Source organism: Anolis sagrei, chromosome 6, assembly GCF_037176765.1.
Source record: "Anolis sagrei isolate rAnoSag1 chromosome 6, rAnoSag1.mat, whole genome shotgun sequence".
NCBI lineage: Eukaryota > Metazoa > Chordata > Lepidosauria > Squamata > Dactyloidae > Anolis > Anolis sagrei.
Window position 1 is genome coordinate 29170647 of NC_090026.1, and position 12428 is coordinate 29183074.

The following is a 12428-nucleotide window of genomic DNA, read 5'->3' on the forward strand; positions in this document are numbered from 1 at the left end:
CTGTCAGCTCCAGCTTCTCCTGTGGAGACATGAAAGAAGCCTCCCACAGGATGGTAAAACATTCAGGCGTCCCCTATGCAACATCCTTGCAGACAGCCAATTCTCTCATACCAGAAGCAACTTGCAGTTTCTCAAGTCGCTCCTTACATGAAAAATAACTTTGAAGAGCTCAAATCTCAAAACATTGAGAAACGATTTCTGAAACTGATCTTGTTTTGCAAAAGGGGGAAAGTAATACTTGCAGTTTGTAAGAGAAAGAGGTGGCTAATGTGATCCCCCTCCTGTACATAAAGTGGGCACCTTGTCTAGGGAGAGTGAGTGGACAGTTAGTTAACTAAGCTTCCCATGGTTCGCTTCAAAACAGGTACAAGGACCCATACTTCAGATCCCATCCTTCCATAATATGCAAAGGGATGTTCTATACCCCAAATGGAGTGAGAGATGTACATGTTTTATGTAGCTCTTTCCCCAAATTCCTGGGGAATCTAAAACCCCTATGCCTATGGGCAAAGGACTGAACACTAGGAAAGAGGAAGCACATAAGAGGAACCTTGGGAACGGATGTCCTCACAGACATGTTCTTTAATTCAAACTTATCTCCAAAATCTTTCAAAATGCAGGACCCAATGTTATGCTCACTGAGCTGGGACTGGAACTGAAAAAACTTCCCTCTAGATACCTTTAGAAAACAAATCCTTGAAAATTAGTAGGTTGCTGAGTTTTCCGGGCTGTATGGCTATGTTCCAGAAGCATTCTCTCATGAAGTTTGGCCCACATCTATGCCAGGCATCCTCAGAGGTTGAGAGGTATATTAGATATGCCTGCCATAGATGTGGGCCAAACTTCACGAGATAATGCTTCTGGAACATGGCCATACAGCCTGGAAAACTCACAGCAACCCAGTGATTCCAGCAATGAAAGTCTTCGACAACACCTTGAAAATTAGTTATACAGCAGAGTCTCGCTTATCCAACCTTCGCTCATCCAATGGTCTGTATTATCCAACGCAGGCTGCCTCCCGCCTACATCAACAGCTGTTTCAATACATTGCCATGTTTGGTGTAAAATTCATAAATGCAGTAATTACTACATAATGTTACTGGGTATGGTTTTTTGTTTTTTTTTTTGTCGATTTGTTGTAAAACGTTTTGGCGCTTAATTTGTAATTTGACGTTTAATAGGTTTTTCCTTAATCCCTCCTTGTTATCCAACATTTCACCTATCCAACATTCTGTAATATGACGTTTAATAGATTTTTCCTTAATTCCTCCTTATTATCCAACATTTTCACTTACCCAACATTCTGCCAGCCCGTTTATGTTGGATAAGCGAGACTCTACTGTATAAGATTAAAGGGAGGATAGCCAATTGGACTCAACCACTTCAAAAATGAATTGTCTCATCCACACATACACAAAAAACAGTTTTTATTTACAAACATTACAGAAGACTATTGCTACCTCTTTCTGTTTATATGCACTAAATACCATTTGAGGGAAGCAGATTGTAACCAGCACAGAGAAACAAAGGAACGGCTCCTTTCTTCTGCCAGGACAGTTGTCTCAGCTCGTCAAGCTTGCATAACTGGACGGGACTTCTTGGCCTCCAGTTCCACACCTGAACCTGAAAATCCTGTGCCACCCTAAAAGAAGAGAGAATGCTAATGAGACAACACTGGGTGGCAATGGCTAGCTTTATTTTATGATGCTCCTAGAAAACATGTTTTGTTCAAAGTTTTACTGAAAAAATGACCGGTTCTGGATCTTGAATACATTTACAACTATTCTCAGAGCCTGGAAAGGTTGCTTTTTTTTACTTTAACACCACCCTCCAAACAAGCATTGGCCATATTGGGTGAGGGATTTCTGAGGCTAAAAGAAAACTAATTACCATGACTTCAGAAGCCATACTGGTTCTGCATGGAAACTCATACACCACCTAAGCCACATACTTCTCATGTTTAATGCTCAAAATGTCCTTTCAAAGCCCAGAGGGCAATAATTCCACATTTCTGTCCTCCCACAGGCATTTTAGGCCTTGGAGAGACCTTTTTCTATTTAAAAAGTAGGGCACGAAGGCACTGAATTGGAGTCAAACATCTGGAAGGACACAGTTCTCTAGGTTACATACCCGCTGTAGGACAATGATATCCTTGTCAGTCAGCTTCTCTCCATTCATCGGATCAACCATGTCCTTCTTGATGAGCTTTTCCACACACTCTAGAGTCACCACAGAGCCCCTGTTAAAAAGGACATGCTTTGTATTCTAAACACAAGACATGAATTACCACACTTATCAGTGTATGGCCTTTAAGCCACACACCCCCCCCCCTATTTAACGCACTAAAATCTCTGAATCTAGAAACGCCCCATCACTCACGATGGACGGAGTACAGCACAGGGAACAGAGTTTCCAAGCATGTCCCGCGTGACAGCACAAACATAGCGGTCTTGACGGTTGATCAGCCCCACGCGATCCACACTGGCATCCACAGGAGTGAAGTGCACTGGGATCAGGTCCTTCAGCTTCAGGGGTTTCCTGCTCATGGGGCAGTACACACACTTGTCCTAGAAAGCCAACACCAGGAAAATTAAGGAGGACAGGTTAACAGAGTCTTGGGGGAGAAAAAAAAGAGTAAAATCTGAGGGATTAAAATACCTAAATATAAATCTCAGAGCAGGGTCTGTGTGTGTATCAAATATTCAGAGTGCTACTTTCCAATTGACAAAGAGCATTCAAATGTAGATGAAGTTACATAAGCTCTGTGAAATGAAGAAACAAACCTGGTAGCTGAAATGCCAAAGTCCGAAAGAATTTATGTCACATTCTATAAAAAGTTTGGGGAGATATAGTATGTAGTAGTAGTAGTAATAGTAATAGTAATAGTAATAATACTTTATTTGTATTCCATCCTATCTCCCGAAAGGGACTCAGGGCAAAAAGGCAAACATTCAGTGCCTGATGTTAAGAGAATCAAGCAGTTGAGATATGTGATTTATTCAAGCAGTGGAGAATGGAGTGTAATCTGAAAAATAGATGTTTTCTAATAGATATTTCTGATGCTCAAATATTTCACATTTTATATGAGAAAATTACTTTTAAACAAACCAATACAATATTGTTTTTATGCACTTCAAATAAAAGAGAAGTAGTTTTCCCACTTTCCAAAAGTATTTACATTGAACTATTCAGTTATCAAAAGAAATCATCACCTCACATGCACTCTGCAAAGTTATAACCACAAACCTACAATAAATTCCTAGGAACTCAGTGGCACAAACTTCTGAGATTTAGGATTGAATTGTTATTATGGTTTAGAAATAGAATCCTATTTGTGTCAATCAAAAATAAGTAACGCAAGTTTCAGTGAAATGTACAGACAGATACCAGAGAAAATATTCTGGGAAATTCAAAGCTTTAATTTTTTATTAGACTAGTTGCAAATATCTCAAGACTTGAAAGATCAAACATACATGTCTTTATGATATTTATGGGATTTTTTTAAATGCACTCAAAGCTACTAATGCTTTTACACTCAACATGATATATTTTTATGAAATTCCCACATATGCTTCACATAGAAAAAAAACCATGAGAAATTATGGTTGCTTACCTGTAACCAGGTTCTTTGGTTGGTCATCTGTAAAATTTGCACATATGGTAGTTGCTGCACAAGTGCAGAAACTACCATATGTGCACATTTCACAGAGATCACAAAGGAGAAAAAGCTATTTCTGTAGCCTTTCTATTACTAATTAATTTGTAGAGACAGCATATTCTAAAAAATGGGAAATCTTCCACAGGAAAATATGAAATCATGGGGATTTTTTTCCAGTCCACATCCCTGGAACTGTGAGGAGCTTCCTGGGTACTTTTGAGAAAACAAAAGGCTATCTGGATCAAACCTCTTTCACCCCTGCATCAAGGTTAGTGTAGCATTTTGCAGCAACCCGCTACTCTCCAGATGTGCTGAACTACAATTCCTACACCCCACAGCCAGAACTGCCAGCCAAATCAGATATGGCACACTTGAACATGAAGAGGAACATATACTGTTGAAGTGAAACTCTTGCCGTGCTTCAACATCAGATGCAGCTAATGAAATTCTAAACCAACATCTGGGGGGCCACAACTTGTCCTTCCTTGTATTGAAAACTGGGCAATAAGTAAGCCTGGAAAAGGAATGGCAAAAGGACTCACTGGTTTGGGGATGACTTTGGTCTTGGCCTCAGGGGTCAATGATGGGATCCAGAAGCTGGGGAGTTTTTTGTCTTTGTCTTCACTGCTGGGTCCAGGGTCAGAATCCCCTGTGATTCACAGAACAAGGAAGCAGTGTAAGAAAACCTACCACTTTCCAAACATCCAGTGGAGACATGAAATAGCATGTAATATAAAAACATCCATGTAGCAGAAGCAACACTGAAGGCACCTGTAAAATGCCAAAAGTTAAAATATGGGGTTTTTCCTATTAAAAAGGATGGTATTTGTCTAATTTTCGGGTCCCTGCTTCTGAATACAGGCAATAAACAAAATGATAAAACATGCACACAGAGAGGAGAAAACCTTTTAAAACTTCATCAATACTGACCCACAGTCTTCTGCTTTGCCAACATTTACCTGCCTTATGATCAAAAGGGTTGAGGGGCTTGCTGACGATGCTCAGCTCTTTGTCAAGAAAGTTCTTCACCTTGGACTCTTTGGCTGCCTTGCTCAGCTCGGCCATCTCCAACTTCTTCTCATTCTTCTGCTTCTCATAGGCCTGCCAGTACAAAACACTGACATCAACAGGTATAATGCCACCTTTTCTGCAAAACCAGGACTTGCAATGGGGAAAATCTCCATTCCTCCTCTACTATTCTGCATATTGATATAATATATAGCAAATCACCGAGAAATGTCATTATATCAGTGCTACAAGAGAAAAAAGAATAAAAATAAATGACAGAAATGCCTCACTCCCTGTTACAATCTTAGGAGAGAGAGAAATTGAGGAAATGTACAAAGCAGGACGGAGAGAATAGGCCTTCTTAAAGGAAGATAGCAAAAATAACAGAAATACTCATAGATTAGATTAAACACAGACTAGTCCATTGCATAAAAGTCTTTTGAAAATTTGGGTTAAAAGGAGGAACTTGACAGGAGATTGATGAAGAAGCTGCATTATGGTTCCTAGGGGACCACCAACACTAATAGAGGAAGCAGGTTTCAAGGGCATCTGACTGAGGCACACTGCCTGACATCAGCATAGCTGTATCAAGAAAATATGTCCAACCTGGTTACTGAATTGACAGACTACCTTAGCCACTAAAGGTGAATATCCTTTACAGCAGGAATGGGAAAGTACAGCAAGCAGATGGACCCCAAAATGCACATTTACAGCCTCCAAAAACACGAGGCGCTCTCTCAAAGTCCCTCCACAACATCAAACTGATCTATCCCCAAACTGTTGAAAACATATTCCAAACTCCCCAAATAGTGCAGTTTGCTTTCTCATTCCATAGACCAAGCTAACAAAAACCTTTTGTGTTTTCACCAGAAGTGACAGGGTATCACGTTCTGATAGCACACTTGTACAACCTGAGCAGTGGGGATGAAAAGCGTTCTAGACTTTCTTTAGTACATTCAAATAGATTTATCTGAATCTTGTAGACTTAATTGGCCAGATGTTATTAGTGGATTTTGGCTCTCAGAAGTGACAGTGAACCAAGTGTCCATCGTAGCTCCAAGGGAACAACCACCCTTGGGAGTATGCTAATGAAGACGAAGCCTATACACCATAAATTATGCTACTTCACATGGACTCTTACAGAAACACACATAATCAATGTTTTGAAGGTAACAAGACCACATGTCATGGTTTTGCTTCTGTATCATTTGCTACAGATGTCTCATTTTATCACCTTACAATTCTGAAGTTGCAAGCCCTACAATTTTCTCAAAAACTTTCCTTTCCACACAGAAAGCCAGTAGATAAGCATGTACATAATAATCCTGTTTAGCCCTCGGCTTAGCACACTAAACATCTTCTCTAGTACCTTCATTTGCCGGGCAATCTCTTTTTTCTGATGCAGTATGTACTCTAGGATGGCTTCTTTCTCATACAGATACCCATCAGGGCTGGGGAGAAATAAGAAAAAGAAAAGAATGAATAAAGACAATCACTGTTAAACATCACCGGCCTCTAATAAAATGGGAGCTCCCAATCATGATATGAGTTTAGGAATCCAGTGCTTTATTACAAGTACAAGTATTAAGTGGGCATATACTGTACAAGTATAACAAATCTTGGTAGGATTAACTGAACAACCTCCAGTGAGCCCCATCAGATATTTACGTCACAACAGGGTCCTTGCAAGGCTGCAAAGACAGACAGCAGCAGTCAAAGTCCTTGACAGCATCTTTGCTCAGACGGACATTCTGGGTACCATATCCAGAGGCAGCTGGGGAAAGAGAAAGGGGAATGATTACAGCAAACCCACTTTGACACAAATCATATTTTTTAATTGGATGCCCTTGACGTTATATAAATCTAGAAAGAAAAAGAAACTGGTAGAATACTTGCCCAAAACAGACTAGACTGTTGAGGCACATACTCAAGCAATGCAACTTGCTGCTAATGAGAGCTTAAATGACAGAGGAGTCAGTCCAAAGGATGTGTCCAATGCAACTGAATGGAATCTCTAGATAGTAACATGATTACAAACAATTATCACCACCATCACAGGTGATCACTCATTGTAAACAACCAGATCCCCAGCCTTCATGCCCATGCTACGCAAGTAATAACATCACTTAAAAATTACACTGAAGACTGTGGTAACCTGATTTTTGACCATTACTGATGGCCCCCTTAACAACTAATAGATTTACCATACTCTATTATACTATACTTTACAATAGGGAGAAAGACTGAAATTGAAGGAAGCCAGTACAGGGCTTATAGATTTCATTAAGAGCATCCTTGCCAACTCTATAGCTTCAACACTGTCCAGAAGCTATTCAGCATTCCTGCTTGTCTTCACTGCTTATTTTACAGTTATGTTCATCAGGTTTCAAAGGGTTTTTTTGGACTGCAACTCCCAGAATTGTCTAGCCAGAATAGTAACAGGTTGTTCTGAAGGATTAAGGAGTTATAGTCCTCTGGAATGGAAGAAATGAACCATGTTAGCTGTGGGGGGGGGGGGGGGGTTCAAAAGATCTGTGATATCTTAAAAACCGAAACATGTTATGATTCAGTACTGCTCTTTGGATTATTGCCTACAGATCACTAAACAAGACTTTCCCCTACTCCAACAGTATTGCCCACATGCTTCCATCTGAACCAAAGCCCTACAGAAAAGGGCTTCCTCACCTGTGTCTTTCTTCTTTTCATGGTAAGTATAGACAGCTCCTGCTGTGCAGTTCTTCCCGTGACGTGTCATGGAGGCTTAAGTGGCCAGTCCAAGAAGAGGCCAGTAATCTTTATTTCATTCCTTCAAATAAGATGTTTTGATTAACACAGGAAGATGCCAGAATGTTACAGTCAGAAGCACGTTAGGTAAATCCAGAATGTGATAAAACTACATTTGGACTTAAACACACAGAATCACCAGCCAGCATGCACATAGAACAATAATCCAAAACCAAAAATAATTGATCTACTATCAAGGCTGTAAGCCTGAGAAAAGAGAATGGAACAGAAAGCTCCACAGAAACACCTCCACATCTATTTTCTACTTAATCTCCCCACCATTTCTCAAACCTACCATGGGCAGTTGTCACATACATACCCAATCTGAACATAGGCTTTTTGACTTTAAATTTACACATACCAGAGATTTTCAACAGGCATAGCTTCCTTTACTATGCTTGCTGAAATTCCATCTGCCACACTATGTTAAATAGGATGTCACTCTTCTCTTTTATCTAGCCGCTCTAGAGCCTAGGCAATAATGGGCTCTTTCACTGCCACATTTAGATACAATCCAATCTCTTCGGGATATCTTGTAAAAGTTCATTTTTGGGAGCCACAGCTCATAGAATTCTCATCCTCCTGTCCCCCTGAATGGCCAGGAGCCGGGGTAGCTGGATGATTCCAGATGTTGCGATCTTTTTTAAATTAAGTTTTTATTAAGTGAATTAATGGCATGTAGAATATGAAAAAGAAAAACCTTTAAAGATATTTTATTTATTGTGTCAGAATTGGGAATACAGTTATAATGCATACAAAACCACAAACAAAGTCAAAAGCTTGACATTGTCTGAAATTTCCTTTGACCAGAAGCTGGCCACTTCAAGTGCCACTGGTGTGGCTGTAAGAAGGTCCTCAATTGTGCATGAGGCAGAGCTCAGATTGCATTATAGTAATCGAATACACATAATACAGGTATACCATTCCCCCAAACTCCCCACACCTGTGAACCACCACTCATGACTTCGGCTTTTATAAGATGATTGAAATGAAACCAGATTACCAGGTGTGCTACATTTTAAGAGATGCTAGCTCCTTATTTTGGAAATGGCAGCTGAGTCTAGCAATCCTCTTTCCCTGCACAGAGGATCACATTAATGACAGCCCATGCTACTAACAATGGAAGGTCAGAAGCACTTAAAAATATCTTCATCTACTATTTAATGGCATAGCAAGGTCTATGACTGCCACCTAGCGGATATTTATTTAACCATTTTCCTCCACTTGGTATCCTCTGGCTCTTTGGGGCTAAATGCTCTACTTTCATGACCATTGGCCATTCTAGCAGGTACAAAAAGGAGCTGAAGTCCAAAATATGTAGAGGCAGGTGCTACACAGGGAGGCTAATCTACAAGGCCCCATTCTACTGAATGTACAGGTGGTCCCCAAGTTACAAACATCCAACTTACAAATGACTCCTAGTTAAAAACGGGGATGAGATAACAGAAAGTGGAAATTCACTCCTAAAAAGTTCTCATGGCAGCTTTATCACCAATCCTTTTTTCCACAGCAAGGCATTTTTTTTTCAAAATCCAATTCTTACAGGGACAGAAAGTGAGGTGAAATCTTCTGAACAGGGCACAAACAGCAAAACACGCACAACAGGGGTTAACCCTTCCCTGTGCTGTCCAAAGCTTATCTATCTATTTATCTTTGGTTGGAGTTACACTTTAAAAATGTATCATTTTGTTAGGGAAATCCCAAAAAATAGCAGAGCATCCAAAAATACAAACAGGATACTTGATCAGGCAGCTCACTGCAAGCTGAAAGGTGAAGTGTTGTGTGGCTGCAAAAGAATTTTGAGCTCAGAGGGCAAAGATGCAGAGTTCAATATTTAGGTTACAAAAAATTACAAATAAGACCTTCATTTCTTGATAGGAAAGGATTGGGTCTAAGCTTCTCTCCAATTTCATAACTTCCAAATTCCAAAACAAGAGGAAAAAACCTCCAAACGCTACATCTTTTCAAACACAGAGAGTATAGAGAGGTCAGAATGCAAAGATAGAAAAAAAAACCCCTACAGAACCTTGTTCGACCTACTGCTTTATCCTAAATTTATTAATGTATATAGCAGTTGCCCCTTTACAACATGCCATAAAAGTAAAGGTTTCCTCTGGACAATAAGTCTAGTAGTGTCCAACTCTGGGGGGTGATGCTCATCTCCATTTCTAAACCAAAGAGCCAGCATTGTCTGTAGACACTTCCTAGGTCATGTGGCTGGCATGACTGCATGGAGTGCTATTACCTTCCCATAGAAGCAGTACCTATTGATCTACTCACATTTGTATGTTTTCAAATTGCGATATGGGCTGAAGCTGGAGCTAACAATGGGAGCTTATCCTGTCTGTGGATTCGAACCGCCAACCTTCCAATCAGCAAGTTCTGCAGCTTAGCAGTTTAACCCGCTGCACCAGCATGGCTCCATAACATACCATATACAACATTAAAAAAAGAATGCAAATTTATATAATTTACTATGCAGACATACCAATGATGGTAGAACAGGCAAGGGCAAACTTGAGCCCTCCAGGTGTTTTGGACTTCAACTCCCACAGTTCCTAACAGCCTACCATGCCTGTGGTAGATCCTCAAATTTTAAAAAATAACCACTATCAATCTCATCCAGCAATCTCATATTTCCCAATTTTCTATATAAGCTCTTTAACATATTATATGGACAGTAAGCTTCCATGCCATTCCCAAAGGTGGTAATTTGGAAAATGGCATGCTGGAGTGCCTTTGTAAATCCCACTGAATTCAGAGGGGTTTCTTTACCTTCATGTATAGAGAGCAGTAGTGCTCAACTTGTGGGTCCCCGGGTGTTTTGGCCTCCTGTCAACCTAGTAGTTTGTAAACATGCAAATGTGAGTAGATCAATAGGTACAACTACGGTGGGAAGGTAACAGCGCTCCACGCAGTCATGACAGCCACATGATCTTGCAGGTGTCTACGGACAATGCCGGCTCTTCAGCTTAAAAAATGAGATGAGCATCTCATAGAATTATAGAGTTGGAAGAGACCTCATGGGCCATCCAGTCCAACCCCCCGCCAAGAAGCAGGAATATTGCATTCAAAGCACCCCTGACAGATGGCCATCCAGCCTCTGTTTAAAAGCTTCCAAAGAAGGAGCCTCCACCACACTCCAGGGCAGCGAGTTCCACTGCTGAATGGCTCTCACAGTCGGGAAGTTCTTCCGAATGTTCAGATGGAATCTTGTAGTTTGAAGCCATTGTTCCATGTCCTAGAAGCAGAAAACAAGCTTGCTCCCTCCTCCCTGTGCTATCATATGCATGGCTATCATATCTCCTCTCAGCCTTCTCTTCTTCAGGCTTAACATGCCCAGCTCCTTAAGCCGCTCCTCATAGGGCTTCTTCTCCAGACCCTTGATCATTTTAGTCGCCCTCCTCTGGACACATTCCAGCTTGTCAATATCTCTCTTCAACTGTGGTGCCCAGAATTGGACACGACTCCCAGAGTCGGACATAACTGGACTTAATTTCCTTTACCTTTACCTTAGGTGTTTTGGCCTACAACTCCCAGAAATTCCAGCCAGTTTACCAGCTGTTAGGATTTCTGTGAGTTGAAGGCCAAAACTTTTGGAGACCCACAGGTTGAGAATCCCTGATTTAGAGGATCATATTGTCCAATAAATACACTTTGCTATTCTATCACTCATGGAGATCATTCTCTGCCACAATACAATAGTCAAACCCACCTAAAAATCCTAATTAGCCTTTTAGAAATGACATACTTAATAACTCTCCTTATTCTTTTCTCTTATATCAAGTCACAAACTGCGCTTCTTCTACGCTTCCTGTACAATGTCCCTGAATGCTCACCTGTTACACGGATACAAAACAAACTCTACAAAAATGCACGGCCAGTTCTTCTGTTGACAGGCCCTTACCTCTCCAGAAGAAGCGGAAGCAGGAAGTGAGCAACTTCCGGGAGCGCGCTGATGTTGTCTCTTTCAGGCTAGCGCTCCTTCCGAATCCCCGTTGCCAAGGAAACAAAGAACTGAGAACAAGAGTTCCGGGCTTCTAAAGTTCCTAGGCAGAAAAAGAGGCGTTTAGGGCCATTGTTTGATTTGCTTCCTAGTTTAAAATATCACCTGCTTTCCTCAGCAGGAACAGAGAGGCACTGATCTTGAAGCCGTGGCAGTTAAAGTGGTGTCAAATTGCATTATTTCTACAGTGTAGATCAGGCATGGGCAAACTTGGGGCCTCCAGGTGTTTTGGACTTCAACTCCCACAATTCCTAACAGCCGGTAGGCTGTTAGGAATTGTGGGAGTTGAAGTCCAAAACACCTGGAGGCCCCAAGTTTGCCCATGCCTGCCCTAAAGAGAACCTATGATGTTTAAAACTGTTTGAAGGCAAACAATAAAGGCCCTTCCACACAGCCCTATATCTCAGAAAATCAAAGCAGAAAACCCCACATTATCTGAGTGTGGACTCAGATAACACAGTTCAAAGCAGATTTTGTGGGATTTTCTGCCTTGCTATTCTGGAATATAGTGCTGTGTGGAAGGGCCCGGAGTTTCTTTAATAAACCATTATGTTTGGTTTAGGGGTTATTTTTTTCCATGTCAGGAGCGACTTGAGAAACTGCAAGTCGCTTCTGCTGTGATAGAATTGGCCATCGGCAAGGATGTTGCCCAGGGGATGCCAGGATGTTTTGATATTTTACTGTCCTTGTGAGAGGCTGCTCTCATGTCCCTTCATGGGGAGCTGGAGCTGACAGAGGGAGCTCATCCGTACTCTCCACAGATTCGAACCTCCGACCTGTTGATCTTCAGTCCTGCCAACACAAGGGTTTAACCAGCACAAGGGCTTTTCTCCACTGTTTCGTCCCCTACGTGTTCCTCCCTTACAAATATACCTTTTTCATTCTTATCTCATCCAAAGTTTTATCATTTTATGCCATACATTTGGCCGGCCCATTGTGTTTGATTTTTCACTTTGTTATTTTGCACTGTTT

At 41.1% G+C, this 12428-nt stretch overlaps 1 protein-coding gene across 2 annotated transcripts; it reads right to left on the reverse strand.

Moving 5' to 3' along the window:
* Nucleotides 1-1410: 1410 nt before the first annotated feature.
* On the reverse strand, nt 1411-11441 carry NOSIP (nitric oxide synthase interacting protein). 2 transcript variants are annotated; one of them, XM_060780768.2, is made up of 9 exons: nt 11358-11441; nt 7352-7472; nt 6335-6440; nt 6036-6117; nt 4618-4759; nt 4201-4307; nt 2380-2567; nt 2131-2239; nt 1411-1642 (listed from the first exon to the last, which is right to left on the reverse strand). In XM_060780768.2, exons 2-9 carry the CDS (start codon nt 7419-7421, stop codon nt 1571-1573), a joined length of 876 nt encoding a protein of 291 aa, XP_060636751.2. In that variant the 5' UTR covers nt 7422-7472; nt 11358-11441; the 3' UTR covers nt 1411-1570. The 2 variants fall into 2 exon arrangements, with proteins under 2 accessions (XP_060636751.2, XP_060636752.2); XM_060780769.2 differs by having other exon boundaries at nt 11290-11373.
* Nucleotides 11442-12428: the final 987 nt, after the last annotated feature.